The sequence below is a fragment of the Thunnus maccoyii genome, chromosome 16 (genome assembly GCF_910596095.1).
Source record: "Thunnus maccoyii chromosome 16, fThuMac1.1, whole genome shotgun sequence".
Classification (NCBI taxonomy): domain Eukaryota; kingdom Metazoa; phylum Chordata; class Actinopteri; order Scombriformes; family Scombridae; genus Thunnus; species Thunnus maccoyii.
This window is the reverse complement of record NC_056548.1, coordinates 25,314,126-25,341,978: the sequence shown is the minus strand read 5'-3', so window position 1 is coordinate 25,341,978 and position 27,853 is coordinate 25,314,126. Positions and strand designations below refer to the sequence as shown.

The 27,853-nt window shown below is 41.9% G+C and overlaps 1 protein-coding gene across 6 annotated transcripts in view; it reads left to right on the top strand.

The window, feature by feature from the left end:
- daam2 (dishevelled associated activator of morphogenesis 2) overlaps positions 1-27,853 on the top strand; it is a 94,323-nt gene that overhangs the window by 45,597 nt on the left and 20,873 nt on the right. For 5 of the 6 annotated variants that reach the window (XM_042436862.1, XM_042436858.1, XM_042436860.1 and 2 more), the window contains 11 exons: positions 77-166; positions 9,214-9,288; positions 13,050-13,144; positions 22,210-22,543; positions 23,282-23,392; positions 23,737-23,840; positions 24,002-24,068; positions 24,219-24,336; positions 24,448-24,586; positions 27,244-27,302; positions 27,609-27,793. In XM_042436862.1, coding sequence (XP_042292796.1) covers positions 77-166; positions 9,214-9,288; positions 13,050-13,144; positions 22,210-22,543; positions 23,282-23,392; positions 23,737-23,840; positions 24,002-24,068; positions 24,219-24,336; positions 24,448-24,586; positions 27,244-27,302; positions 27,609-27,793 — 1,377 coding nt within the window. Of the gene's footprint in view, positions 1-76; positions 167-9,213; positions 9,289-11,217; positions 11,418-13,049; positions 13,145-22,209; positions 22,544-23,281; positions 23,393-23,736; positions 23,841-24,001; positions 24,069-24,218; positions 24,337-24,447; positions 24,587-27,243; positions 27,303-27,608; positions 27,794-27,853 lie in introns of those variants that run through there. The other variant, XM_042436864.1, reaches the window with a different exon arrangement.

The following is a 27,853-nucleotide window of genomic DNA, read 5'->3' as shown; positions in this document are numbered from 1 at the left end:
TATCTAATCCAATACAAAATAAATCGAATGGTTAGTGGTTTGGTTTGAAAAATGAATGCCTTCTCTGTTGTTTCAGGATGAACTGGACCTGACGGATAAGAACAGGGAGGCCATGTTCGCTCTGCCAGATGAGAAGAAATGGCAGATCTACTGCAGCAAGAAGAAGGTGAGTTCTGAGGTCTATGCTCCTCTTTACCGTACATCAGCTCCAATCTCTGGCTGGCCGTCTGTTGACCGGCTGTCTGCACCCACAATTTAGAGCTAAACTGTCAGCAATGAATGTTATTGAAGGGCAGCTTCTTACCAGAACAGCAGCCACACAGTCAGTCCTCATTCCAGCTTCTCATTTCTGCATTGACGTAAGCATCTTCACTCTGTTGCACGTGTTAAGCCAGCTACATGTTGCACAATATTTTCTGCAGGCTGCGCTATGTGCACTACTGTACGTGCACACGCAGCACACACATGTAAACAACACTGAATACACAAATACACTCCCAACACCCGTTTCAAGACCCTCAATCTCCAAATCTGGCTCCCCACGTTGGAGCGAGCAATTTCCTTGTGCTGCTTAAGAATTGTCAACATACCAGAAGAGCACTAGAACATTCTGGTTAGCCCTCTCGTTCACCCCTTACCCCTCGCCAAAACATCTCTCGTTCTCTTCATACCCTTCAGCGTGTCTCTCCACAACAACTCTGCTCTCACTTTGTGGTCAAATATCCACCAGGAAATGACATTGTGCTTGGAGAAAAAGGGGAATTCAGCCCCCCTCTCCCCGTCAATAGCAAATTGAATAAATAGTCATAAACCCTCCCCTGTGTCTCTTTGCTAATTTGTTTTTTGGCTGAGGTTTTTGTGTTGGAAGCACGACGAGGATCGAAACCCTCCTTTCTCTTTCCAAGGCATGCAGGTTTAACTGATGTGATAGGTCCTGACAACCTTTTTAAAAAGAAGTAAACACACACTATTGTGTGTATATGTGTGTGTGTGTGTGTGCCTGTGCGCATGTATGAGCACCTGCATGTGTAAAAGTTTGTGCTTGTGTGCAGGACAGTATTGAGTTACTAGGAAAAAGAGGAGCAGTGGAATTGTGGTGTGTTTAGAGGGATGTCAAGGCGAGGATGGAAGCTGGAGCACCAACAGTTTACAATGAAATGGAACACGGGTAAAAATAATATAAAAGGAAGATATATTGTTTCTTCTAATACATTATGATAACCGTAGGACTTGCAGTGTGCTATGTCCTTTGAATACATTGCTTAGTATCAAAGGGGATTCAATTGTTGGCAGAATGTGCATTTGCATATGTGAACCCACATGAAAAGGCACAAGTTCAATATTACTCCAATATCAGTTATTGAATATCTCACTCAAGCAACCACAGACATTTATGAGCACTCTTTGTACTGTAGTAGAAGGTAGTGGAAACAACATTTTGGCAACAGCCCGGGCATATTGGAACCAAAATGGTTTGCAAGTGCGCGCCGAAGCTGGGTTCAGAGGTAGGATATATTAGTTTGTCGTTCCTCCCCCATCTCTTCCAGTCAGAAATCATTTCCTCTGTAAGACTAAGGTGAAAAAAAACAGCCGTGTCCAGGCCAGGAAACGGAGAGCAAAACCGGGGTAACAGTGCACAGCGGAAAGCTGGAGGAAAAACCAAACAAACCCCTCATTCATGGATAGAGGCAGCTTAATGGAGAATGAGGAAAAAAAACAACTGGTGTGCAATATTGGATAATAACTTGTGTGTCTGTGTGTGTACATGCAGGCGGGAAGGCATGAATACTGTTGTCACGTGCACACACCCACTAACCATACTGTATACAGCACCAGTCAAAGGTTTGGACACACCTTCCCATTCACTTGAATGAGAAAGTGTGTCCAAACTTTTGATTGGTACTGTATGTTCTACACACACATCCACACACACCACACAGTAGTTCCCTGTGTTCCTGCAAATTACAGCATGACAGTGATTTGAATGGAGAGCATAGGACAGCAGAATTTCCCTCAGCCGTTCCTGTCGGTGACAAACACTGGTTCCCTTGTTTCCCTCAGCCAAGCGACGGCTCCAGTTGTTGTGGTTAGATAACACTTGGAGGGAGCCTATAAGGGCGCGACAAAGGGACAAACTAACTTTGTTCACCTGCAAAACAAACCGGCCGACACATTTACTGCAGACCACTTACGCAGTTCCATTTCATCGCTGTCCAGGGAAAAATACAGGGGAGTTGAACGTTTTCACATAAACTGAAGGACTGAATGCTTCTTTGTGGGTTGAGCAAATTCACCTACTTCTTGGGCTAATGAAACAATTTAAGGCCCAAATTGAGAGTGCACCTGTTTCCACAGCACAGCAAATACATATTCAGTTTGCTTCTCTGCAGTATAAATAATACTCTATGTACATTTATCAGTTTTTAGTCACTATTGTGGCAGAAGAACTCAAAAAGAAGCTGACAGACGCAACCATGAAAGCATTCTTAGAAGGTTGTTTTGGCTAACATGTTAGCTTACAGTTAGCCACTTGAACAACCAGCAGACACAGAGCTACATGAAACATCCAGGTGGAGTTGATTTTAAGGCCACCTGATGAACATTAGTCCAATATTCACTCTACTTTAAGCGTCAGTTTGAGCTCTCTCTTGAATCCTGAGAAAAAATATTTGTGTTAGCCTGCTAGTAGACTTTCTTACCCAGTAGTTACTGTCTGCTGGTTGTTGCTGGTAGCGTACAGTGATTTAATCACAGCTCATTTGCTGAAAATGTCAATTAAATTTGCCTACTGCACCAAAACAATGAGCTAAAAGAGGCTAAAAGCTCAGTCTTTGTAACAACAAAATACCCTTTTCACATTATGCATCATTTGATTCAATGTTAATACAAAAATACTGATTAATTCAACTTGAACATTGTTGTTGAATACTTTCAGAATATGAGTTATATTTGCATGATTTACACCACAGCACCGCAAGGCAAATTGAGTGGTTTTCTTTCAAAATGATAGTTTATTTATTTGACAGTAGTCCTCTTATAGTCTCTGGCTTATACCAGTCAGCAGTGATGTAAGGGAATTAGTGTAAATATGGTCACTGTGTACCATGACTAACTAGAACATCTTGTCAAGGCCTTCAGGCTTTACATAAGCCAACCATATCTGCACCTCTGATCTCAGCCACAGCCAGCGGTGTTGGGTGTCTATCTCTGTGTGTATCTGTGTGTGTCTGTGAGTGTGTGTGTGTGAGAGAGAGAGAGTGGACCTAATTTTGGTAAGCCCGAGAATTACATACATGTTTAGTGTTTCTGTTGTAATCACTTTTAGAATATATCGCATTCTTGTCGGTCTGTGTGTGTGTCTGTATGTGTGCATACTTGTTTTTGCAAACATCGCGTTCAGCAGTCCCCAGGTAGAGAACACAATGTAACATCTAATAACTCCTGATAATCGTTCAGTGCTGGGAGCCAAACAGGGTCTCCTGACTCCCATTAGTAGCGCTGCACTGACACACACTGTGTTGTCAGGACATGATCCTACAATATGGCCTTTTATCAGTGTCAAAGCAGGGACAAAACTAGCATTGACGCATGATTTAATGTCCAAAATTTCCCTAAAAAGAGGATTTTCTGTATGTTGTTTTTTTTTTCTCCAAAATCACCCGACCACATGTCATGCTTATCTCAGATCCTGCTAATGGAATGCTTAACACGACCTGGCTGATGATATCATATACACCCAGACATTGCTCTCTGCTGAAGTGGCGGCAGCTTATGTTTTCAAATTAGCCACATGTGCTTTATCCCAATCTCTTAAACTAATGTGACCTCAGGCAAAAATTTTTGCTTCAGCTTGTGCTAAAACTTGTGTAATGTTAGCTACCTGTAACAAACGGCAAACGTTACATAATCTTCCAGAATTCAATATCCTGTCCATTTCCTGCCTCTCTAGGTGAGACTTTATATCCCGGCTTCCATAGATAAATATTCCCCGTGGAGAGATTGGCTCTTTGGAATGTTGGACAGTCCCCCCTCTTTGCGCAGGATGGAACATATTGTGGTGACAGCTGGAGCAGAGAATATGGAGAATATGTTGACTTATATATCCTTAAATGACAGTTAGTGCGCCCCAATGTCTTGATGTAACACAGTGCTATTGTGGATGCTGGATAGCCCATGTGCTACATACTGTACTGCACTACATAGGAATAACAATGTTAGGAATTTGGTGCAACAAATCAGCATATTTCAATGCTTTTGTTTATAGAGAAATCACACGTCTACATGTGTTTCCCCAGTCAGTATAACACTTATTTGTTTCGTTTGGGAACTCACGCTCATTTAACATTGCCAACAAGATCATTTAAGATTAAGTACACCCTCAATTTCTACCAGGACACTCCCTCCCAGCATATTTAAAAATGCAACGAAGGAGCGGGGGGTTGGGGGAGGCAAACCATTGTATCAGGTGAGGCTACGCAGTGTGTGACGATGTGACTACCCAACTGGCATGGTGCCAGTTTGTGTTGGTTGGCTGTGGTTTTCACTCCATATGAGTTCAATATGCAAAGCGGCACATGCCGTTGGTGCCGACTTTAATCATTGGTTCTGTGCCGCACATAAACAAATAGCACCTATACCAATAGCATCATAAAAAAAAAACTGACTAATGAAAAACTAGCTTTTAGTGGCGTTGTCAACACCTAAAAGCAAACAAATGAAATTCATGTTTATCAAAGCATTTATATGGATTTCTCTAACCTCGCTGCTACGTAGGCTACTGTCGGGCTCTGTGCATTTTAGCTGGAGAGACAGGACGGCTTGCAGTGCTTTAACAATCACTAAAAGCACATTTCTGGCCCGTTGAGAGCGTCTCTGTGTGGGTACCTGTGCTGTCTTACAAGCAGCTCGGTGTGTCTTTTGGAAGTACTAGTGCATGTTTCTGAGTCTTTGTGTAATATCATCTATATCAAGGGTGTTTGCTTGTGAAATTGTTTGTAGCGTACATAATTTGCTAACAACTTAACAACTTTGTGCTCTCTAAGAACTGACAACATCAAAATTAAATTTCCAAGATTTTATTACAGGCAAATAAAGCAGTGAACTTTGACAAGTCCAAATACTGTTTTTTTTTTTCCTTTTACAGTCCTCTGCTTTGTTTATGAAGTGGTCTTTGAATATATAGTGTTGTTATGCTTCTCTGTGCTGTCATGGATTTGGGCAGCTCATGAGAGTCACCACTTCACAAGCAGGGTCCCCCCGGGCCTCTCTGAGCACATGGGAACAGAGTGTGAGGAGCCCGACCGGCACCCCAAATTGCCAGAGAAACTAGAGACCTCGGGGGAAACATGTTAGCATGTCACTGAAAGCTAGTGTATAGATTCTTGCCTGTCTGAAACACAGAACAGTTGGGCTACACTTGAAAGAGCGACTGGGCCAAGTTGGCTGCCAAAGCCCAAAGGCTGGAACACATGAGTGTGAAAATGTGTCGTTCCCATATCTTTGTTATGCAGAACACGCTAATACGGGTGTGCATGTGTGCAATAGGGTCGTGACCAAGCACATGTTGAAGTTAGCAGGGATCTTGAATCAGCACAGCAGCTTGAATTATAGCATTATTTATTTTTACCTCCCTCCCGTGCTCTTTCTCAAAATTGAAAATGTGATTGAGAGTAAGTTTTAGAGTCAAACAAACAGTACAAACCTCCCCTGGCACTTCAAAGTACTGTGGGTTTAACTGTGGCCAATGAGGTATTTGGGTTTTCTACCCCCTGTTGCTCCTAAAACCTTGACTTGAAAGGTATGTGTGCACAGGATTTTTCCAATCTGTGTGCTCAATTATCATTGTCAGTAAACCCTTTTTGGAGGTTTAAAATCTTTGAGATGGCTTGTTGTATGACAGCAGGGGAGCTGAAATATGTAATTTCATCTACTCTTGCAGCAGGTGCCTCTGCAAACACAATAGCCTGCCAAACACACAGGGAAATATTCTTGAACTCTGGCTTTGGTCAGATCTTTGGGTCTTTATAGAAACAATATATCCCTCAACAGATGGTTGTAACAAGAGGAACACCTTACAGAAATATACCTGATACACTGCAGGGGATTCCTGTCCTCCTCTGCTTCAACGCAGGTTGTAAATCATATTTAATGTCACCAGACATGAGGAATGTACAGTGTAGTGTAAGTGTGTAATTGCTGTAATAGAATTATGGGGTTGACCCTAAACTGTCGCAGCAGAGCACACGACTTGAATGTTTTCACCCAGAAGAAGACCATAACAGAACAGCACCCAGTATGTATACGTTATATGCAGTATGTATATGTGATGTGTGCAGTGCAATCATACAAATATGTACACATGCAGACAAATGCAAATTTTCTATTCACATCCAAGGCCTGTTGTTTGCACTTCTTGCACTTTTTTTTGGAAACAGGCTCCACTCTATAGAGTCTGGCTTCTTATCACAAGATTTTTAATACCAGTCATCAACTGTGATTAACTCAGAGAATGATTTGATCAAGAAAGCAGCACACAAGAACAAACCTACCATCACTTCACCTTTCAGAAAATTCCATGAAAAGGGCAAATATTCAGGAAGTGTACGGTCTGATATGACTAGAACCCCCAAAACAAACTTTGTGTTGTAATCATTTGTCCCAAAACAAGACGAAAATTACAGCACTTTACTCTGGCTCATGAAACTGCCAGAGTAAATGTTGCATCGGACTCAACATGTTTTTTTGAGGGCGTGTCGGCGGCTGTAAGGGCCAGAGAGAGGCAGTTAAGTTGTTAATCTCAGCGTCAGGATCTGTCTGGCATCACGTCCTGAGCGTGTCAGCAGTATAGTAAGGAAACGACGGCCAGCTCGAAAACACACTATGAGAAGTACAGTGAGTTCTATTGTTTTAGCTTTATTTCAGCTCTTTAGCTTGAGCTCAAAAACTGCCAAATCAGAAACGACGGTCATTACAAAGACTAAAATCCACATTGACCAAACCTACTCAAACCCCAAAAATCTTCAGCGGAGCTTCTTGAGGGGATATGATTCATAAATTAGTGCATTTGCTTCTGCAGCTCATTTTTATTTTCCAGACTTGTAGTTCATTGGGTCACTGGAGGTAATGAGAGGATTTTATGTCTGGGGAAAATCAATTCAGGCTGGTGCCAGAATGGAGTTTGTCTGGCTTAATCAACAGTAAAGGTCATCAGCTTTCGGCTGTGTTGTGCCACCATGCAAATATTGAGGCGACATTTTCGAAATGAAGGGATTGAGTGGCATAAAATATTGATTTCCACATATCAGAGAGTGAGCACAGACAGAAGTGATGAGCTCTTGTTGCAGCATGAATGCCCTCGCAGTAAATGAGGTAGTTAAAGAATTTTATAAGGTATCAGAGAGCTTAGTTTGCCCCTGACGCGTTCAACATAGTATAACTGTCAGTCTCTCAAATGAACTGTTGGCAGAGCTTTATTATGATAACTATTGTACTATGCTTATTTTTCTAAGCAGATGTACTGCCATGAGGTGTTTTGCTTCTTTTATAGTGGTCTGTAGAAAGGGGGTCTGAACCTCTGAAATACCAAAAGTGCTGTGATATGGCATTAACACTCAAAATATTGTCATACACAGTCCTTACATGCACAGAAAACACAGTCATTGGAGCCCTGAGGTCATTGAAGGCCCTGCCCCTCCCACCATATTTATATTAAAAAAAGAGACATTTTTTGTATTTGCAATAAAAAATGTCTGCATTAGAAGTTAAATTTCTGACATATGTTGAGATTTCAAATACATTTAAAGTGTTGGCAAAGAATTACTACAACTCTTATCTTATAGAACTATCCAATTGTGCCTTAATGTGGCTCTTATTTGAGTTTCCAACTCTCATTGACGTGCACACAGTAACAAGAACAACAACAGCTTTCCACCAGTGCTCTAAGCCCAGGCTAAACAAGACCAGATGTGAACGAGGAACATGGTCTCTGTATTCCCCTGTGCCTTGGTTGCTCGTGGCATCACGCTTCCTCGGATTGGCCAGGACAAATTGATCTCAGACAGAGCTATTTGAAAACTATTGTGGAGTGCACTTCGTTCCTCGAGGCAGTTCTCCTCTCTCTCTTTCCCTGTGTAATAAAAGCTAAGACAAGTGAATAGTCTGAGATGTTGTGACCCCATTATGGACTGGACAACCTCATAGTTTTAGCTTTCCTGTGGATGATGAGGTAAGGAGCTGAGGTGGAAAGTAGAAGGATGAAACTATGAGTGTGAAAGTAGAGTGAAAAGGAGTACAACATCAATTCTCTACAAGATTAGTTTCATAGTCTTGTACAGAATGTTTGTGTTCTAACAAGACAAAAAGTTAAGACCCCACTAGCAGCCTGTAGAGGTTGCTTTGTTGTCACATCCTACCATTATGACCAACATCCTGATGCTTTTACTGCTTTAAGAACCTTTTCAGTGGTGGGTTTAAAAATATAGTTTGTCCTGAGGGTTGCATGAGAGGAAAATTCACATAGAATCCCAAATGAAAAAGGGGTTTATCATCTGGAGGACATAAATATTCTCAGTGAATTTCCTAGCAGTCATTAGATTTTGATCTCTTTCATACATAGAAGATGTGGCCTGATGGTCCGGCTTATGGAAAGGTCACAGGGTCACCATAAACATTAGGATTACTTAAAGTCTCAGTCAAGGAGCAGTTTTGACCTGATGGTAGTGATAAAGGAAAGTAATGCACCTACTTGCAAGGTGTATGGAGAAGGTAAAGCATCTTAAAGACCAACACATTTTGGCTTGTTGCTAGTACTGTGCCAAAAAACATTCAAATGTTCTTTGTAAAGTGTTTTAAGTTTGACCTGGATGAAGGCCGCAAGCCAAAATGCACTGGTCTGACAATAACATTGTTTTTAATATTACATGTGTTGCTGTTGTTTTGACCTTTTAAGTGCTACAGGAAAGGTCAGGACATCACCAAAATCATTAGGAATCATCCTCTGGTGACCCTGAGTATCCATACCAAGCTTCTTGCCAATCTAGCCAATAGTAGTTGAAATATCTCACTCTGGACAAAAGCGTTGGACAGTCAGGCCATCTGGCTGTCCAACACACAACGTACATCCTCACACGTACAACCAGCAGAGCTATACTGTAATATTTTGAAGGCATAAATCAATGTTCATTTGACTCAATCTTTCTTTGTGTTCATGCACAGGAGCAAGAGGACCCCAACAAGCTGGCCACAAGCTGGCCGGACTACTACATTGACCGCATCAACTCCATGGCTGCTGTAAGTCAAACTCATTCTCTGCTCTTAGCCAGAATCTTCTTCACTCTATTGAAATTCCTCGATGATTGATGTTCCTGGCCAACTTTAGTTGTCCTATTACAATATCCTCCGCTTACTTCAAGCATCCGGCCACCTCTCCTAAGAGGTCACTGTTAACTCAGTCATTCTTTCTCAGACTTCTCTCTTGGCTCCCTTTTTATCGTCTCCCTGCTGACTGCTTGTTATATTCGCATGACCACATTCCTTCACTGTGACCCCAGCGTTCACACACACTGTGATGACAAACAGGCCATTTAGACACTCAGCAGTCCAGTCAGTGGGAATGACTGTCAGAAACACAGAGCGAAGCCAGGATGACAATATTCATTATTTCTAGCCTGTATGGCTGCCAATAAAAACAACATGACATCATTAGAAAACTGTAATCCACCATGATCTCAGTATTATTTTAGACATAACCGCTGTTATGCGAGTTGTGTTATTTGATTGTACATTCAGCCACTGACCGGTGTGCCATTGACCTCTCACCCCCGAGTCCTCATGTGGACGACAAGTTGGCTCCCAAATGTTTGGAGATCATAAAACATGACGTTTTAAGAGGGGCTCTTTAAGCCTGACATGTAGGTATGAAATTTAGAGACTAGTCAGTCAGTGCTGGAGACAAAGTCGTGCAAATCCAGTAAGAGCATCTTATATCAGTAATGGACTGGAGGGTTTTTTTTGTTTTGTTTTTTTCGTTGTTGTTGTTGTTGTTGTTTTGTTTTTTCTCCACCGAACCAAGCAGACCAACATTTAATACATTTACAAGTCTTTCCAGGGCATGGATCAGATAAACTGTTCAACATAACGTACGCAGACCACCATAAATATGGAGCCAAAACGTAATGGCATTTAATATCTGTTTATTGCCATGTTTGTTTTTCTGGCAAACAGGCCTGTAGCAACAACCCATGTCGAAGGTTGCTATTTTTACAGCTGTTTTTGTTTACTGGCTCCACTCAGGGGACAAGAATGAGCTAGTTCTGAACTGTGTGTCGGTACCTGAGCTTACTGTTGAAGTCTGGAGAAACAATTTTACTGTCATTCTCTTAAAGACTCAGACAACACGCACTCACGCACACATACACAGTATTTTACATGTAGTCGAGAGAAAGTGCTGATTTGTGTGTTGCCAAGAATTTTAAATCCACCAGGGCTGTAGAGGTGCCTCTGTGCTATTAGGTGTCAGACACGCTGTCAGAGTTGTGTTTCAGCCTTTTCTTTTCTTTTTTACTATATCTACTGCAAAACTACAAGACTTTGCAAGCTTTTTCTGTATAGTTTATTGTATATAGAGTCTTAAAATGTTGATATTTTCTTAAAACAAGATTAAATTGTGTCAGTGTGAGGAGATATTTTCACTTTCTAGAGAGTGTTAGTGCCATTAGTTGCACTAATATTGGAGAAAAATCTTTCAAGAAAATTTTGATAAGAAGATTATTCACCTTTTGAAGCAACTGAAATGATTACATCACTGGCAGAATTGGTTTTGCTTGCACAAAGATGATTAAGATTTTATGACTCTATACTATATTAAGTAACTTGTCTGGAAGGATATTTTTATTCTCCATTCCCCTTTTTTGCACAAGCAGTCTCTTGTTCCAGCTCCACTTTAGTAGAGCCTCCCTTATTCACCATAGCTCCAACCAATTTCCTCCCCTTCCTGAATCATTTTTTTTCACTACCACTATCAGTCTTCCATTTTCTCCACCACAGTGCTCCAGACTGCATTTTGACAAGAGAACATTTTAAAGTTTGGAGGTGCTCTGCTCGTCCATGACTTCATGTCTTGGCTCCCAGGCGGGCTCACCAGGGACAGCCCTTCCACAGTAGCTGAGTTATTGGATGAGCTCATTTTCGCTATGCCGCCCGGAGAGATTATTGTACAACCAGCGTCTTGATGTTCATTCATAAAACCGTGTCAGAGTCCTGAGGTTGTTGGTTGGCCACTGAGTTATAATTCAAACGTCCTCGTGACTCTGACAAGAGTTTCTGTAGTCCTGCTGTGTCTAAGCTAGTGTGTTGAGTCTCAGAGATCCCACCTGGACAGGGATGTCTGCCGATAGACGGGAAGAGAAAAGACCTTTAAGGTAGATACGACTATTGATGTGAAGAATCACCCAGAACTCAGCTATCGCTGACTTGCATCTTCACAACCACAAAATTAGAAACTCTGTTGATGAATGCTTAAAAGCAAAAACATTTTAGTAATTGTTGCTGGATGACATGACAGTGCAGTAAAGACCAATTATAGTTTTTATTTTCTAGCTTTATTTGAACAACAGAATAATAGCTAACTTTCAGCTAGCATTTGGTTAGCTTAATTAGGTTTAGTGCCTCTGTCTCACTTTGCCTGGTTGTTTTAGTTAAAATAATGTTGTTTGCCTTCGTTTTTATTGAACAAATACTTTTTTACTTGGCGCATCAGTGACTCACATGGTCCACATTAAGGTTTTGATGAGCTGCAGTCATCACTCACTCAGTTAACAACGCACTGACGACTAGCTTGAAGGCATAGTTCTGGCTCTGGGGGGCACTTCCCATAATAAGGATTTAGAGAAGTACCTTCTGCTGGTTTACCAACTGGCTATAATAGTATCCTTATGTGCATGTTGGCCACAGGTTAGAATGAGCTTACAAATAGCAGATGTAGGAAGGAGCCATTTGGCTAGACTCATTGACATGGTGAACTGGCTCACAGCACGACCATATCATTCACTCTCCCCAACACTTGTTGTGTCCAACTTCCCATTGACTATGAACATATTCGTTTAGAGAAACAGGAGCCAAAGCCTTTACTTCTTGGCACAGGGTGTCTGAACCATCTGGACTTGAGGCTAAGTCGACATGATGGATGTTTTGACTGCACTGTTTCTAGATTAAACACTCACACACTGGACAGACCGGAGCTGTTGTTAGGTAGTCAAACATGGGGTAGCTGCAGTTAGCTGTGTGGATATTATGGCAAGAAAGTCATTTCTTGCCATGGAATATTTGCACCCAACTTTGACCTATCTGCCCTTTTTAAGGGTTGAAAAACAGGGTCACATTTAAGCAAATATCTTTTTCAGGCAAATTAATGGGCAGCCACTTTCACTAGCGTACTCCACTGCTAACACACACACTGTTTGAACCTTAGCACTTGGCAGGGAACTGCCATGGAAAAAGCCTGGAGAGGCTAAACAGAAGCCCTGTGGTCCTGACTAATGGGAGCACAGCAGCCCTTTGATGTCACTGAAGGGAGCCTTTAAGTGATGCAGAAATGCATTAACACTACCACTGGTCTAAGTGTTTTTTTATGATTTGTCCTATTTGTTGTAAGCTTGATTGGAGCTAATTGCCTGCATGACTTATTTTGGCATGTTGTATAGCTTCAAACTGTTCTTTAAAATGAAAAGGGAGAAAATTACACATGATCTGTTTGATTTGTGGTGCCTGACATATGCCTACTAATGAGGCTTTGATTATATGTGCTGTACTGCAACAGTTAATTGCAACAAACACATTTACTTGTGTAGAGGTGGCATATGTTCCACTGCTGTCTCGCTGCCAAATTAAGATTAACATTCTTGTGATGACCAAGTACAAATAAAGAAAAGCTCTTAATTAAAAGTGAAAAATACAGAATTTATGCCAGAAGGTAACTTGTCCACTGGCACCTGCTAAAGCCAAAAACAATATCAATCAGTTGTTTTTCCATTATTTTCTCACCATTTTTGTAGATGCAGACCCTATTTGCCTTTGATGAGGAGGAAATGGAAATGAGGAACAAGGTGGTGGAAGACCTGAAGACAGCGCTTCGGACTCAGCCAATGAGGTAAGTAAATCTCTCCGTCCATCTAAACCATGACCTCTCCCTCTGCTGCAGACAGCACAGAGCTCTGCATTGCTTGCCTGGCCTCTGTCATGCATTCCTCCTATTTGAATTGTTGATATAACACTACGCATATTTACTACAGTTAATAACGTAACATGCCACAGGAAAGATTTACTTTCTATGAAGTCTGTCTCTTGTCACGGCACACTAAAAGGAGCCTGTTTAATTACTTTCAATTGAAATACAACCAATCAAAGATATTTTTAGATCTCCTAGTTTCTCTTCCCCTGACATGGTCATCAGCAGCTGTTAGACCTCACTCATCGGCCACAAAGAAACATTCAAGGACGTTGGACAGCCCACTAATACAAACCACCTCCCTGTCCCCGTCAGCAGCTCCTTTGGAGCTGTCCATCAACTTGTGCCAGTTATATGATGCAGTGGTCTGGACCAAAGTGGGGGTGTTGAGTTTTCTCAAGGGGAGCTATGAAGTGACAGACTTAATGTGCAGAGTGACAAAAACTCAGGGCAGTCTTAGTGTCTGGGTCATGTCTGGGTTTTGTGTGTGCATGTGTGTATGTGTGTTTGTAGGCCAAGTGTGTGCATGCATGTTTGTATTTTAATGTGTGCATGTGTGAGTATCCAAACCACTATGACTGGGAATAAAGCAAGTGAGCAGCTCTAAGAGTCTAGACAAAAGGGAGGAAGTTGGCCAGTGAGTAAAAGATGAGTGTTGCTCCTTCTGGTCATTAAAAACCTTACTTCTACATTCTTATTCATGCATAGCTACATTCTCTTGCGATATTTACTGTATACACATAAAGTCACATCAAATCAAAAGTCTAATCAAAAAATGAAGCAATATATCAGAAGATATAACACAAATGTTCATAGTGAGAGAACGTATTGCTTTTGATGATCCTTATTATGTTTACAATGAATTCTGATAGTCCTTAGTTCATAACTACTCTGGAAAAGGTTCATAGATGACTGTGTCTGTGTGCAGGTATAAGGGATGAATGATTTGATTTCTGTGCTATGTAGAGTAATAAAGAGTTGAGTCTAAACATGTTAGATTTACTGTGGAAGTGGATGATGTTATGGTTAGTGTTTTAGATATATGGAACACTTAAAAAAAAAAAAGAGTATGTTCTTATTAACTATTCATAAAGTTGCAGCAAAAGGTTGTTTTCAAGGATATTTGCTTTGTTCTCTATAGTAGAGACAGACAGGAAATGTTCGGAGAGAGTTATGGGAAAGACGTGCAACCAGAATGTACCAGGGATTCTGCGATCACCCGGCATGCGTCCCTGACCAGTAGGCTACTGGGACACTCTGAGATTAACTGTGAATATATAAAGAACGAATAAGGTGATGACAGAGTATACCAAATGTTCTCAGTAAATTAACGATTTACCATTTCATTATAAAAATATAAAAAAATATGACCCTGTCCTTAAAAGTAATAGCAAAAATCCCATTTGTTCCAGGAACCCCCTTGAGTTGTGTATATATATGAGGGAGAAAAATTGGGGACACTCTCATTAATTCTGATTTACCACCACTGCTCTCTCACTCGTTCCAATAAACGTGGCATGTGCGCCCAGTGGAACTGAACTATGAAAACTATTTCAGACGTTCACAGTCAGGAAATAAAACTCTAAACAGTAGAATCATTTCTTGTGAAAGTCATATGCATAATTCATTGTTTGTCATCACCTAACATCACAGTAAAGCATGTATGAAGTATCCAGAAAAGGCACATTTAATGACTTTCAGTGATGAAATGGGCCCGTGTAGGTAACGCTTACTCTCTTTTATGGGTAACCCGGATGAAAGCGGTGAGTGCAGAAACTGTATTGAATAATTAAATAACAGAGGAGCAGGAGCAGCACAAGTGTGTGACTGCTTTTCCTTATTTGAGATGACAGTTTTCTGCATGTTGCTCATTTGGTTGTGAATCACTTCAGGATAATTATGCACAATCAAAAAACACGATCAATAAATAATTAGACTTAAGTAAGAACCGAAGACCAAGTAGCAACAACATTTCTCAGGATTCTGACTTTAATGAGGCGTACAGTAGCTCGCTTTTTCTCAAGCGACTTGTTTTAACATAACGCGGTTTGAACGGTTCAAACTGCAAATATGATCAAAACATTGTTGGGTGGATTTTGACAGAATGTGGTAACAGAGGATAAATATCTAGCGCATTTTCACATACTTAAGGTGAATACTGAAGTAGTTTCTGACACACTCTGCGTCTCTCTTTTTCCCTCATTCACTCTAAGCGTTATATTCAAGTGTACCACCTCATCAAAGTCATTATAATGACTCAATCTCCACTATTCAGTCTGTGCTTATGCTGTTAACACGGTGAGTTATTGCTCATTAATACACAGATATTTGAAGTACTGTAGCATTGATGTGGGTAGCAGGTGTGTCCCACAGTATATCAGTGTTCAGGGAAAGCCTGGCCAGTACGTTAACATCCCGCCAAGTCTCGCCTTTGTGACAAATGGGTGGCTAAGACAAAAAGATGGCTTTGTGCTTGACAGCTAAGATGTCTGGGGGAACAGTTTGCTTTAATATGGCCATCAGCTTCACTCTTTATGTGTCACATCTGTGTATACTGTATGCTTTTATGGCAGCGTTTTGTGAGACGCGGGTGCCTGTGTCTGTATTCAGCTTTGATTCACGACTGCGTTTGCCTGAAACGGCCTCCCTCCCTCCTTCGCTGTGGCATTTCAGAGAGGCAGCTGGGTTGTGGCGTGAAGAGGTGCCCTTGTGCCCTCACAGTTCCCTCTGCAGGGCCACAGGACGCAAACACATGGTGGGCATGCGGGGTGCCAGGCAGAGCGCACAAAAGGAGCACATTGTCAGCAAGCCACCCACTGTTGTCACTTTCACTTACAGGGCTGATTATAAGCCATTGAAATTTGCAAGGTGACATGTTTTGGCTGTGCTCTCTGCTGTGCGCGACTGTGGTGGACATGGAGTGTGATACGGACATGGCGACAAAATAATTTGAAGGTGTTCATTTCCTTCGCTGTGCCAACTTCAGCACCATCCCACGAGTTGAAAATGTCTGCTGAGTGTTGACTGTTTCAAACTGTAGTGGTGCCTTTTTTAGCTTGAGACCCCTTAAAGTTACACTCAATTAATCGATAATGAAAATAATTGTTAGTTGCAGCCCTAATTTAATTTATCCCACACACTCAAAGTTAATTTTATCTCTTTTATTACAGTTTATAGCAATTGCATGGACCTGAGATGTTGCCAGTTCAAGCAAAATGGGATTTAATCTCCTCAGATTGTTTCATTTGAAGGATTTTAAGAGTCCTGAAGAGGTAAAAGTAGGGATGTATCAATCTAATCAGTGTTGGCACAGATCCTGACATTATAAAGTGGATTGGGTATTGACCATGCACTGACAGATGCACATTAAATACAGTTTTTTCATTTTTTTTTTTTCTGTTTCCGCAATCATTCATTGCAGACTGCTGACTGTGATTTATACAGCCAAGAGAATCCCGGTGTTGGATCAGAACTGAGTACTGACAGATAACCCAGAGTTGAGATATCAGAATCCGTATGGGGAGAGTAAAAGTTGGATCGGCGCCTCCCTCAGTAAATCTATCCAGTATTTCTCAAGAAAAAAGCAAGAATTTGAGAAAAGACAGAAGACATCTTTTGGTGTAAGAAAACTATCCTTTCTTTAGTATTCCTTTAATAATCTGGAGACCTCCTGCATTGAAAAGAAAATATACATGCTCATAAATCTCAAACATTAAGTTTGAACAGTTTTGGTGTTGTACCTTGTTGTTTCCTATGTGTTTTTTCACATTTTCATTGCAGCTGCATGTAAAAAAATAAAGGAGTTAACTTTCTACTTGTAAACATCCATATCGTCATTATGCCCTCCCCTTTGAAATCTCAAAAGCATTATGGGTAATGTAGGAAATTATGAGATGGTGCAACAACAATGAAATCACAGCACTTAGAGAACAACTGGGTTGCATCAAGTAAATGACTCCGTAGCTGAGAGGAGACAGCAGGCAGGTCCACTCTCTCTCTGTGAGTGATGCTGTACCTCATTCACTGTTTATCAGAAATTGTTTTTGATAGTTACAATCGTTAAACCACTTTAATGGCCCAGATGTCTTATTTCAAATATAAATGTGATTGATTATAAACAGCCATAAAAAAGGAGACATTTTGAAAATTGGCAGATCATTTCTCTTGTACTCACATTTACAGCTTATCTCATTTTCTCTGGTAGCAGTTATTGCTTTGTTTACCAGCTGTGCAATGGAGCTTGAACCATCATGCTGGCGTTGTGTGTTTACTCACACACACTGCAGAATCTCAACCCAAGTAGGCATGGGAGGGCTAATATTCAAACTGCTAATCGACTGCAGTCAAATCAAATATGCACAGACTATTTCAATTTAGCTTCCAAGTATTTCAATAAACTCTCTCGCAGGGACTCGGCGGTGTTGTAACTACACGGTTACATAAGCGCTGATGTTGATGAGAATAGTGTCTGTGCATTCTTGCATGTAAAACATGACGCTCCTCAGTCATTTCTGTCATTTCCGTGGCGAAATAACTGCAGGAGGACAGGAAATGAAGCTTTCCTGGAGGTCATTGAGGCCATCCTGGCCCAGAATGCACTGCAGTCCCAGGCTCATGTCAGTAGAGCATCGCAAGCCTTTCCAGGACAGCTCTCTGGACATTGTTTCTGCAAAGCTCTTCCAGCAAGAATATTGACTCGAGTCAACTATAGCTGCCCCCACACACCCCCACACCCCCACACCCCCCCTGCTCCTCAGAAGAGCGCCTGTGTCAATAGCCCTTTGGACGATTCGCTACCACCACATGCAAATATTATCCTTCAAAACATTTTGCTGCCGGATCTCTCAAAAGTTCCGCTTAACACAGATTGAACTTTATATCTGTTTGCACATATTACCAAATACATTAGTGGGGGAGCGGAGTATAACACCTTTAAAGAGTCTTGGATGGAACTTTGTTTTTGCTTCTCTCAGAGCGCAGACTTCTCACATCTCGGTACTTACAGTAGCATTTAGGGGGGGAAATGGAGAGAAACAAGAGGCCAGGTGAGTAGATACAGGCAGGTTTAAAGAGGGAAGGAGATTTGTGTTGGAATGGCAATAAACAGGCGGAGAGTGGAAGAAAAGGGGGGGGGTGAAGCACATGGGTTATACTATATGCTGCCCTCTCTTTGATCCCCAATACGTTCGGCTTTAAATGTAACATACATGGTCTTTGGTGCTGCTTTAAGCCACATACACACATACAAAGAGCCCAAATTATGTGTATTAGATATTTGATTTGTTTGTGTGTGTGTGTGTGTGTGTGTGGCTTCATCAACAAGTCACATGAGCCATTATGAACACATGGCCTACCCCACACACACACACACACACACACACACACACACACACACACACACACACACATAGACTGCTCCCTGTGGATTTGCAGATAAACCTAGTCCATAACAGCCATTCCCTGCATGTCATGATATACTACACATTACACACGTGCACCTCGTCCAGGGGTTTTATCGTGATCTGTGTATGTGTGTGTGTGTGTGGGTTTTATGTGTGTTGCCCTTTGTTCAGCCCTCAGTTTAGCACCGTTACACACCGGGCCTCACATCAAGTAAAATTTATTTGAGCGAGAGCCGTAGTGGTATCGTATGACTTTTCACACACCTCAGCACCTCTGAAGAAACACTCCTCGGCGCTTGTCCGCGTTCTGGCTCTTTTATAGTAGAACAAGACGTGTGTGTGTGTGTGTGTGTGTGTGTGCGTGTGTATGTGTGTCCTTGTTCCTGGGGGGAAGGTGAGTGGGTGTTTTGAAAGAGATGTTAAGTGTGTGCGAACGTGGTGATTAAATGAAGGACGGAAGAGATGCGGAGAGCACATGACCGCTAGAGTGTGTGTGTGTGTGTGTGTGTGTGTGTGGAAGTGTTGCGCTTTGATAAGTTCGTGCGGTTAGGCTTTGAGGCAGGAGTGAACTCTCCACCGACTGTCTGCCATACACGGGTCACTCGCAGTTCAAAAAGGCAGAATGTTGCGCCTGTGCAGCTAAAACCTTGAAAAGTCCAGACTGTTCAAAAGAGAAGTTTTGAGCATCTGGATTAGTTTTCCACTCTGTCTTGCTCATTTAGAGTATTGTCTGCCCTGGTTGAGGGGTTTTACGCTTTTTAGATCAATGCCACTATAGTAAGTCTCTGCACAAATTACATGACCCTAAATGTTTTTTAAAGGCTGCTAAGTGGAAACATTGGCAATCCTTTAATAATGTCAAAAAAAGTTAATATCTCAAAGTTATATTTAATTCTTAGTCTGCAGCAAACCTAACATTACTTTTGACCCTACTCTGCCCTGATTCAACACACACTGCACTCATTTTTTTTTGCTCCACTGTCACTTTTGTTTAGTCTTGTCCAATTCCGAGTTATATTCCTTCACTTCTTCTTCTTTTGTCTGTCTGACAAGAACTTTATGTATGTACGTGTGTGTGTGTGTGTGGTTGGCTAGGCCTCGGTATTGTTCGGCTCTGCCTGAGCTCATATCGTATGCAGCAGTTGTCTAGCTCTTGCTGTCTTGAACGCAACCCCGGCGGGTTTTCAAGTATGCAGCGGTTGTTCCAAAAAAGAAAAAAAAGTAAAAAAAAAAAAAAAAAAAAAAAAAAAGGGGGGGGGGGGGGGGGGGGGCGGGGGGGGGGCCCTGCACGCCACTCGGCTGAGCGTGAATGTCAGCGGATAGGAGAAGACAAGAGGAGACTCCAAAGTCAGAGGAGATGGGATCCGTTGATTCAAGTGCTCGCTGAGGAGAAAATGAAAGATGGGGGAGGAGGGGGGAGGGACAGAGAGGAGAGAGAGAGAGAGAGAGAGAGAGAGAGAGAGTAGTTGGATGTCAGCTTACTACACGGTTTTGTTGAGAGTACAGAGGATTAAATTTTTGTGTGCGTGCATGCGTCTGTCTTCCCACTTCCCCTATGCATGCGCTAGCACACACTGTAGGGTTATGGGGTGTGTGCATGTGCGTGCGTGTGTGTGTGTGTGTGTGTGCGTGTTTCTGGCAAGCTGTCGGCAAACCAGCAGAGCGAAGCGAAGCCTTGAATCCCGTCCACCCTTTTGAACCCAGACTCCAAGAACAACATCTCTCACCCTCTGCTTTCCATACATTCATCACCGGGATGTTCAGCTTAATTTCTCCTCCAGTATGAAATGTCTCTCTCTGAGGTGGCCCTGCAATTCACGGACAGGCGTACCGGCTATTGCTTGCTCCTCTGCCAGCCAAACGCTTGTCACTGATACAAGATATGTAACTTTAACAGTTGGATCAGTTCCGCCTTGCTCTAGCTCCAGTGTCTGTCTTACATCTGAATCAAGCCATATCTAATATATTGGATTTCTTCCTCGCCACCTTGGTGTCGAGCGGAGAGGCCGAGACTGCGGCGTCTGTGCTAAAACAAGAAGCACATTGTCTGCTGAAAGGCTGTGTGTGCGCGCGCTCTTCTGTGATTTCAATGCATTGTCAGAGAAGGCCGACTGTATGCATGCATGCATGTAGTATGATCCTCTTGATCTCATCCAGGCGCTGCTGGAGATCAGAGGATTATATATCTTTGAGAGAATCTGGTCATGCCAGGTAAAGCCTGTGTGTGTGTGTGTGTGTGTGTGCTTATGTATGCATGTATATTTGCTGGAAATCTGGGATTGATTGTGTGTGATGAGAGGAAAGAACCCTCGCCTCAATGTATAGGATAATAATTGGATGATTTACTTTTTTTTTTTGTTTTTTCCACGCCTGCCCGAGCCAAGACAGCAGTGGGAGGGGATGGAACTTGGATTGCGTCCTTTTGACAGTGTCAAAACAATGTATCTGTTACAATGAGTAGCAATAAATCTCCCCTCTCAGCCCCTCTCTCCCTCTTCCCTCATTGTCCCTTTCGCTTTCTGACTCCATCCTTCTTTTCTCCTCCTCTCCTCGTCCTCTTTTCCTCCCTTTGTCTCCTTCTCTCTCCTCTCTTACAAGCGCTCGTTTGTTTGAAATAATTTATGAGGCCTATCAGGAATCTCAGTGAGTGGGAAGGTCATTTACAATACAGCCCACAGTGTGCTCACTCACTAGCTGTGACATCCCTCAATGTTTACATGTCCTGCCTGTCATTCTAGTGAGTCCGCTTCTCTCCCAGAGAGGTTAATGACTCACTGCGTTATAATTAGAGAAGCTAATGAGGGTTGTCTGCTAGGAGACTGGGTGAACTTGGGGTGTGAAAGTTTTCACGTGATAATAAGCTGTTCTTGTCCGGCGGCATTTCATGATTTTTCTGCTGATGTGGACTTTTTTCAATCAATACCAGTGGTGGAAAGTAACTAAGTACATTCACTTAAGTAATATGCTTATGTATAATTTTAAAGTACTTGGACTTAACTTGAGTCTTTCCATGTTATGCTGCTTTATACTTCAACTACATTTCAGAAGGAAGTATTGTCCTTTTTACTCCGTTACAGCTATTTTACACACAAACATTCAATTGCCTTTTAAAATATGACACATTGTATTTAAAATTAGGTCCAACTTGACCAACTTTTAGTTTTACTGTGATACTTTTGCATATACAGTATACTGTAACACATGCAGGGGCTGTTTTTCTGCATGAGTTGTTTCACTTAAAGTAGATTTTGCTGATACTTTAGATTTAAGCAAGGATTTAAATGCTGCTCTTTTACTTGTTATGGAACAGTTTAACAATCTGGTGTTGCTACTTTTACTTTAAAGAATGCATATACATAGGCTTCTATTTTAATAAAAAGGGCCTTGTATATATAATGTATGGTGCTTTGCAGGGTTAATCATGAAGCATCCATGAGCTTGCTGTTCACTCTCTACCAGCTGCAGCAATGCTTCTCCTCTCAACTCTATTTTGACACTTTGAGCTGACCTTTATGCCACTTTACCCTCTATTATACTTGTCTAAATCTGTGTTTTTTTTCTCTCCTCCTCCTCCTCCTCCTCCAGGTTTGTCACACGCTTCATCGAGCTGGATGGCCTCACTTGCCTCCTCAACTTCCTGCGCAGTATGGACTACGAGACATCAGAAAGCCGCGTCCACACGTCCATCATCGGCTGTATCAAGGCCCTGATGAACAACTCGCAGGGCCGTGCGCACGTCCTGGCCCACCCGCAGAGCATCAACACCATCTCACAGAGCCTGCGGACAGAGAACGTCAAGACCAAAGTGGCGGTGCTAGAGATTCTCGGGGCCGTGTGTCTGGTCCCCGACGGACACAAGAAGGTGCTGCAGGCTATGGCGCACTACCAGAAATACGCTGCTGAGAGGACTCGCTTTCAGGTGAGGGGAAAGTCGAGTGATCTTTAACAAAAGCAAACAGCTGCCACGTTCCTTAAATTGTAGGTCATATCTCTTGGTGTTTGCATACTTAAGGAGTCTTTGCTGGAGACATGGGGTAGACAGGGATTATGGGAAAGGGCAGACAAAATATTTCAGAGTAATGCTCAAATAAATCAAGCTGTGGTCATTCTGATAATTTGGGGACTCATGCTGCAGTGCCTCAGACTCTTGGCCTCAGGTTAAGTCAACACTCTGGCCGTATTAAAGGCAGGTGAGGACATCCAGAGTTATGGAGGTCAGGGTATGTGTAGTGCTTTAGCAACTAGTAGGACTGAGTCAACACGCCACATCTCACACGTCCCCCCGGGGCGTGTGGTAAATCATGCCACCTCAGGCTAAGCTAACACCACAGGAGCTGAGTGATTCAGAACTTGAGGCCTTTTAATGTTAGTTTGAGTTATGATTAAGCTGCAGAAATATGTCGGGGGTCAGTGTGAGAGGGAGCGAAGGCTGTGAGAAGTGAGAACAGTGACCTCTGTGTTACAACGGTCCCACCAGTTGTTAGTGTTAGAGCAACTCAGCTTTGCAAATCAAGATTTCCACATCGGTTCAGTGACATGTTCCTTTTACCTCTGACTCGTTGCTACAGTATCTGATGATTTAGGCGTTGAAATATATTTTTCGATTCCCATCCAACATACTTGCTGACTAACTTTCCCATCTGTTCTGACTATCTAGACGCTGCTGAATGAGCTGGACAGGAGTACAGGCCGCTACAGAGATGAAGTCAACTTAAAGACTGCTATCATGTCTTTTATCAACGCTGTGCTCAATGCTGGAGCTGGGGAGGTCAGAACCAACACTTATATCCAAAACTAACATAGACACAGTTTTTGAATAAAGCTTGGGGAAAGAGGTCATAATTGTTTAATTCTGTATATGTGAGGGTGAAAAAAGTTACAGGATTTTTTTTAATTTTACTGTGTGTTGCAACCAGTCAATTATTTAACAAGGTAATTTAACTTTTTTTGTATTATGATTTACCTTCTGTAATTTGCAAAAATGTCATTCAGAACTACTTAATTATTCAGAAGTATTCCAGATACTCTATATTATTACCCACCTCCCTATTTGGGTTATCTATTAACACCTGTCTCACCTTCCGCTCTCATTGTTTCCTTTTTTATTTCCAGGACAACCTAGAGTTCCGCCTCCACTTAAGGTACGAGTTCCTGATGTTGGGCATCCAGCCGGTCATCGACAAGCTTCGAGAGCATGAGAACGCCACTCTGGATAGGTGAGAGAGAGAGAGAGACGCCTAATGAGCAATGGCGCAATAAAAGAATATCCTCCTCAGTAATTATTCTGGAGTGCAGACGAAGCAAATAATTACACTTCAATCAAAGGTGCAGTAAACGCTTGGTCATCTCAGACTGCTGAATCTGTCCTTCTCCACAGGCATTTGGACTTCTTCGAGATGGTGCGGAATGAAGATGACTCAGAATTGGCCAAAAGATTTGATATAGTGAGTAATTTAGAATTACCTTTAGACAGCGATTTTGTTGTCACATTAATATGAGTGACTGTACTGCTGTGTCTGTATGACTCAAATGATCAAAAGTCAAGCAGAGCAATGGTCAGATTTAATTGTAATGTGTTTCTTTTTTCTTAATAGACCCATGTAGATACTAAGAGTGCAGGTGCCATGTTTGAGATGGTCAAGAAGAAGCTGAGCCACACAGACGCCTACCCACACCTCCTCTCCATCCTCCAACACTGCCTGCAGATGCCCTGTGAGTAGCTGCACAACAAGTCATGTTACCAACATGAATGAACCAAATCAGCACAGCATTTCTTTCTTATTGGGATCACCTTAGCATTTCTGTCTCTGACTCCACATCCAGATAAGCGTGGCGGAGGAAGCCTGCAGCACTGGCAGCTTCTAGACAGGATCCTCCAGCAGATAGTCCTGCAGGACGACAAGGGAGAAGACCCCGATCTGGCCCCTCTGGACAACTTCAATGTTAAGAACATCATTCGCATGTAAGTGAAATCTCGTTATCCTCACTCGAAGCAGATGTGAAAATACAGCATGTATGTCATTAACAGCTGTCATACAGTATTAATATTTCCTCTTGTGTCGCATTTATATAAATATACTGTATATACAGTAAAGGTCGGGAATAAATGCAGTCAGATGTTATCAAATGTTTATAAAGCAACTTAGGATAATGCTGATGAAACATTATAATTCATTCATCATATGAGAGAGTTATTTTAAGTACACTGCACTTCCCATGAGTGCTTTCTTTAAAAGCTTCTCCTCATCCTCTGAAGCTGTAAACATGCTCTCATTTCTGGAAAAATCCTTGTGGTTAGTGCATCCAACCAACTAAGATTAAAGACAAGACTGATATCAACATTATGCGCTTTAATGTCAGAATGATGGAGGCATGGTAAGAAGGCAGAGAAGCAGTGAAATATTGTGAGTTATTCATCAGAGCTTTAGTGTAGGGAAACCAGTAATCACATGCGTAATAAGACTTGTGTTTTTTTTTTAGCTATTGTGCCAGTGGTCAGAGAGGAGACTGTGATTGAACAGGAAGGTGAGGTGAAGTGAAGATGGCAGCAGGGGGTCGTGGGTAGAATCAGAGGAAGCCATGCTTTGAGCGTGAATTGGCATGAAAGCGGAAGCCGGAGATCAAAAGGAAATTGCTCTAATCGCATTAAGCGGGCAGCCCGGCCAAGTCAGCCATGTTTAGGTGCGGCGAAGCAGTCACTTGGCTTCATGTAGGAGACAACGGGGAGAAGTAATCATTTTATAAAGCAAAACCAAGCATTAGGACTTGGAAGTTTTCTGTATGTCATCATGGGCACAGTTTACACTGTCGCAGAGAGAGATTTTTTTTTCCAAATGATCATTGACATTTGCTGGGTTTTGTGGTTTGGGTTTCACTGAATTTTGAAACTAATCTGGACTCGTGCAGAAGCCAAAGACCGCGGCATGTGCTGAGTGTAGGTAGTGTTAAAGGATGGCATTCAGGGCTTTGTCTATACAGTACATTTGGTATGTGTCTCTTCCATCAGTGTCTCCTCCTGACGTGCTGTCATTCTTCTCTTTCACCATCAGTCTTCTCTCCCACTCTCTTCATTTTTGTTATTTGTAAACTGAGCTTCAGGTCAATGATGAATGTGTTTAGTTTGAGCGCTGAAAGCACCATAAAGCATGTAGCGTGGTAAACCTTGGCCCCTGCTAGCTCTTACCCTGTTCACTAATTCAGCCACCATTGTTTGTGCAATCAGCACACTTTTAAGCGTAATTCTTTCCAGTAGTGTACAGAGAGCGAACTTGGACTCTGCATCTAAGCCCAGATATCCATTACTGTCCATTGTGGATCCATCATAGCGGTCAAAACCTATCCCCCGCTTTACATTACTGCCAGAGCCTTGTTGTGTTTCCATAAACTCTCCTAGAGTAAGTTATGCCTGGAAAAGGGATGCATAAACTGCCATTTCCTCATTATTTTGGCTGCGTGCCGGAGGCCCTGACGGTTAACGGGTGAAAACGTATGTCTCGTGCCGTGGCGGCTCAGAGGGGGAGGAAGGGGGACGTTAAAACAACTGTTAAAACAACTGGGAGACAAAGTCATTCATCATATGCGGTCACCATGACGATGGCTCTGACTACTCACACGTGTGCCTGACCCAAAATTAACACTCTTGTACAAATCACATTTTTCCACTGCTGAGTAAAGGTATATTTGACTAGTCAACAATAAAGTGATTGTGTCTTTCTGTGTTAATTGAGCTGAGTTGGATCCGTGGAGCTGTAATTAAAGCTGTACTGACTTTGCAATCAAGTTGAAACAGTTCTGTTCACTAATGCAAGATCTGAAAAGACTTAAATCTGATTAATGACCAATTTGCCTTTAAATTGCCTTGTGGATTTCCTCATGTGAATTGATTACAAGCATTTAAGTGTGAATCATTACCGCAGTGAAGTTACTTTATCCTCGTTGGCAGTCGTACCTCAGTACTTTCTCTGTTCAGCAGTTCCACCTCTCGTGCTCTGTCTTTTTTATTGTTTGTTTATACTGTGTGCAAATCTGTGACACTGAAACGTCTTAAATGTCTATTTTCTCAACTCTAGCCATGGCTACCACCAATGTTCAAGGTTTCATTTTCTGATCTTTTTTCTTCTCAATTAATTCTCAAAACACTGTGATGATCTTTCTGTTTCTCTTTCAGTTTTTTTTTTACATCTTACCTCATAGTTTCCCTTTCACCCATGTGAAACTCTCTAATTGTTTCATTATCAAGAACACTCATTTCTCACACATTACCAGATTTTAAATTTATTTCAGAACATCAGAGTAACCCTGTTTGTTTAAAATTCATAACTGAATATAACTGATTCAAGCCTTGCAGGATTTATTTCAGCACTAATATTGTATTATACAGCTTGGAAAGAAAACTGCAACAACCCAGTCAATGCTGGCAATGAATTTGAATCCCTCACAAATGGGAAGTCAACTATTACTGCCAATGATCAGTTTGATCATTAAAGTTCCTCAAAATGTCCCGGCTTGACTTAGTTGGACTGCAGTTGACCCTTACCTGCAATCTTTTTGTGCAAGGCTGTGCTCAGTTTACCTGCCTGTTTTTGTGTTGATGCTCATTTTTATCTGCCTGCTTCACAGGCTGGTCAATGAGAATGAGGTGAAACAGTGGCGAGACCAGGCAGAGAAGTTCAGGAAAGGTAAGACTTGTTTGACGCACTGCACTGGAGGAGAAAATGCATCACATTTTCTGAATTCATTTCCATCTCAATGAAATAGTTGTATGTGTGTGTGTATATATATATATATATATATATATATATGTATATATATATATATATATATATATATATATATATATATATATATATATATATATATGTATATGTGTGTGTGTGTTTATATATTTGCCTATAATGTCTATCTCCACTGTGTACCTTTATCTCCAGTTCATGATCTTCATTCACACCATGTGAACAACCTGTGCCTCCCTTGTCTGCTTTTAGATCATGTAGAGCTGCTAGCTAAACTGGAGAGAAAGGAGCGGGAATGTGAGACCAAGACCCAGGAAAAAGAGGATATGATGAAGACTCTGAACAAGATGAAGGATAAACTCCAGCGTGAGGGTGTGGAGCTGCGCTCAGCCAGGGAACAAGTCATGGACCTATCTTCACGCATCAATGACATAGCTGTGAGAAGTGCTACTTTTTATATAATATGGCATATAACATGCTGTATGAGTCAGTGATAT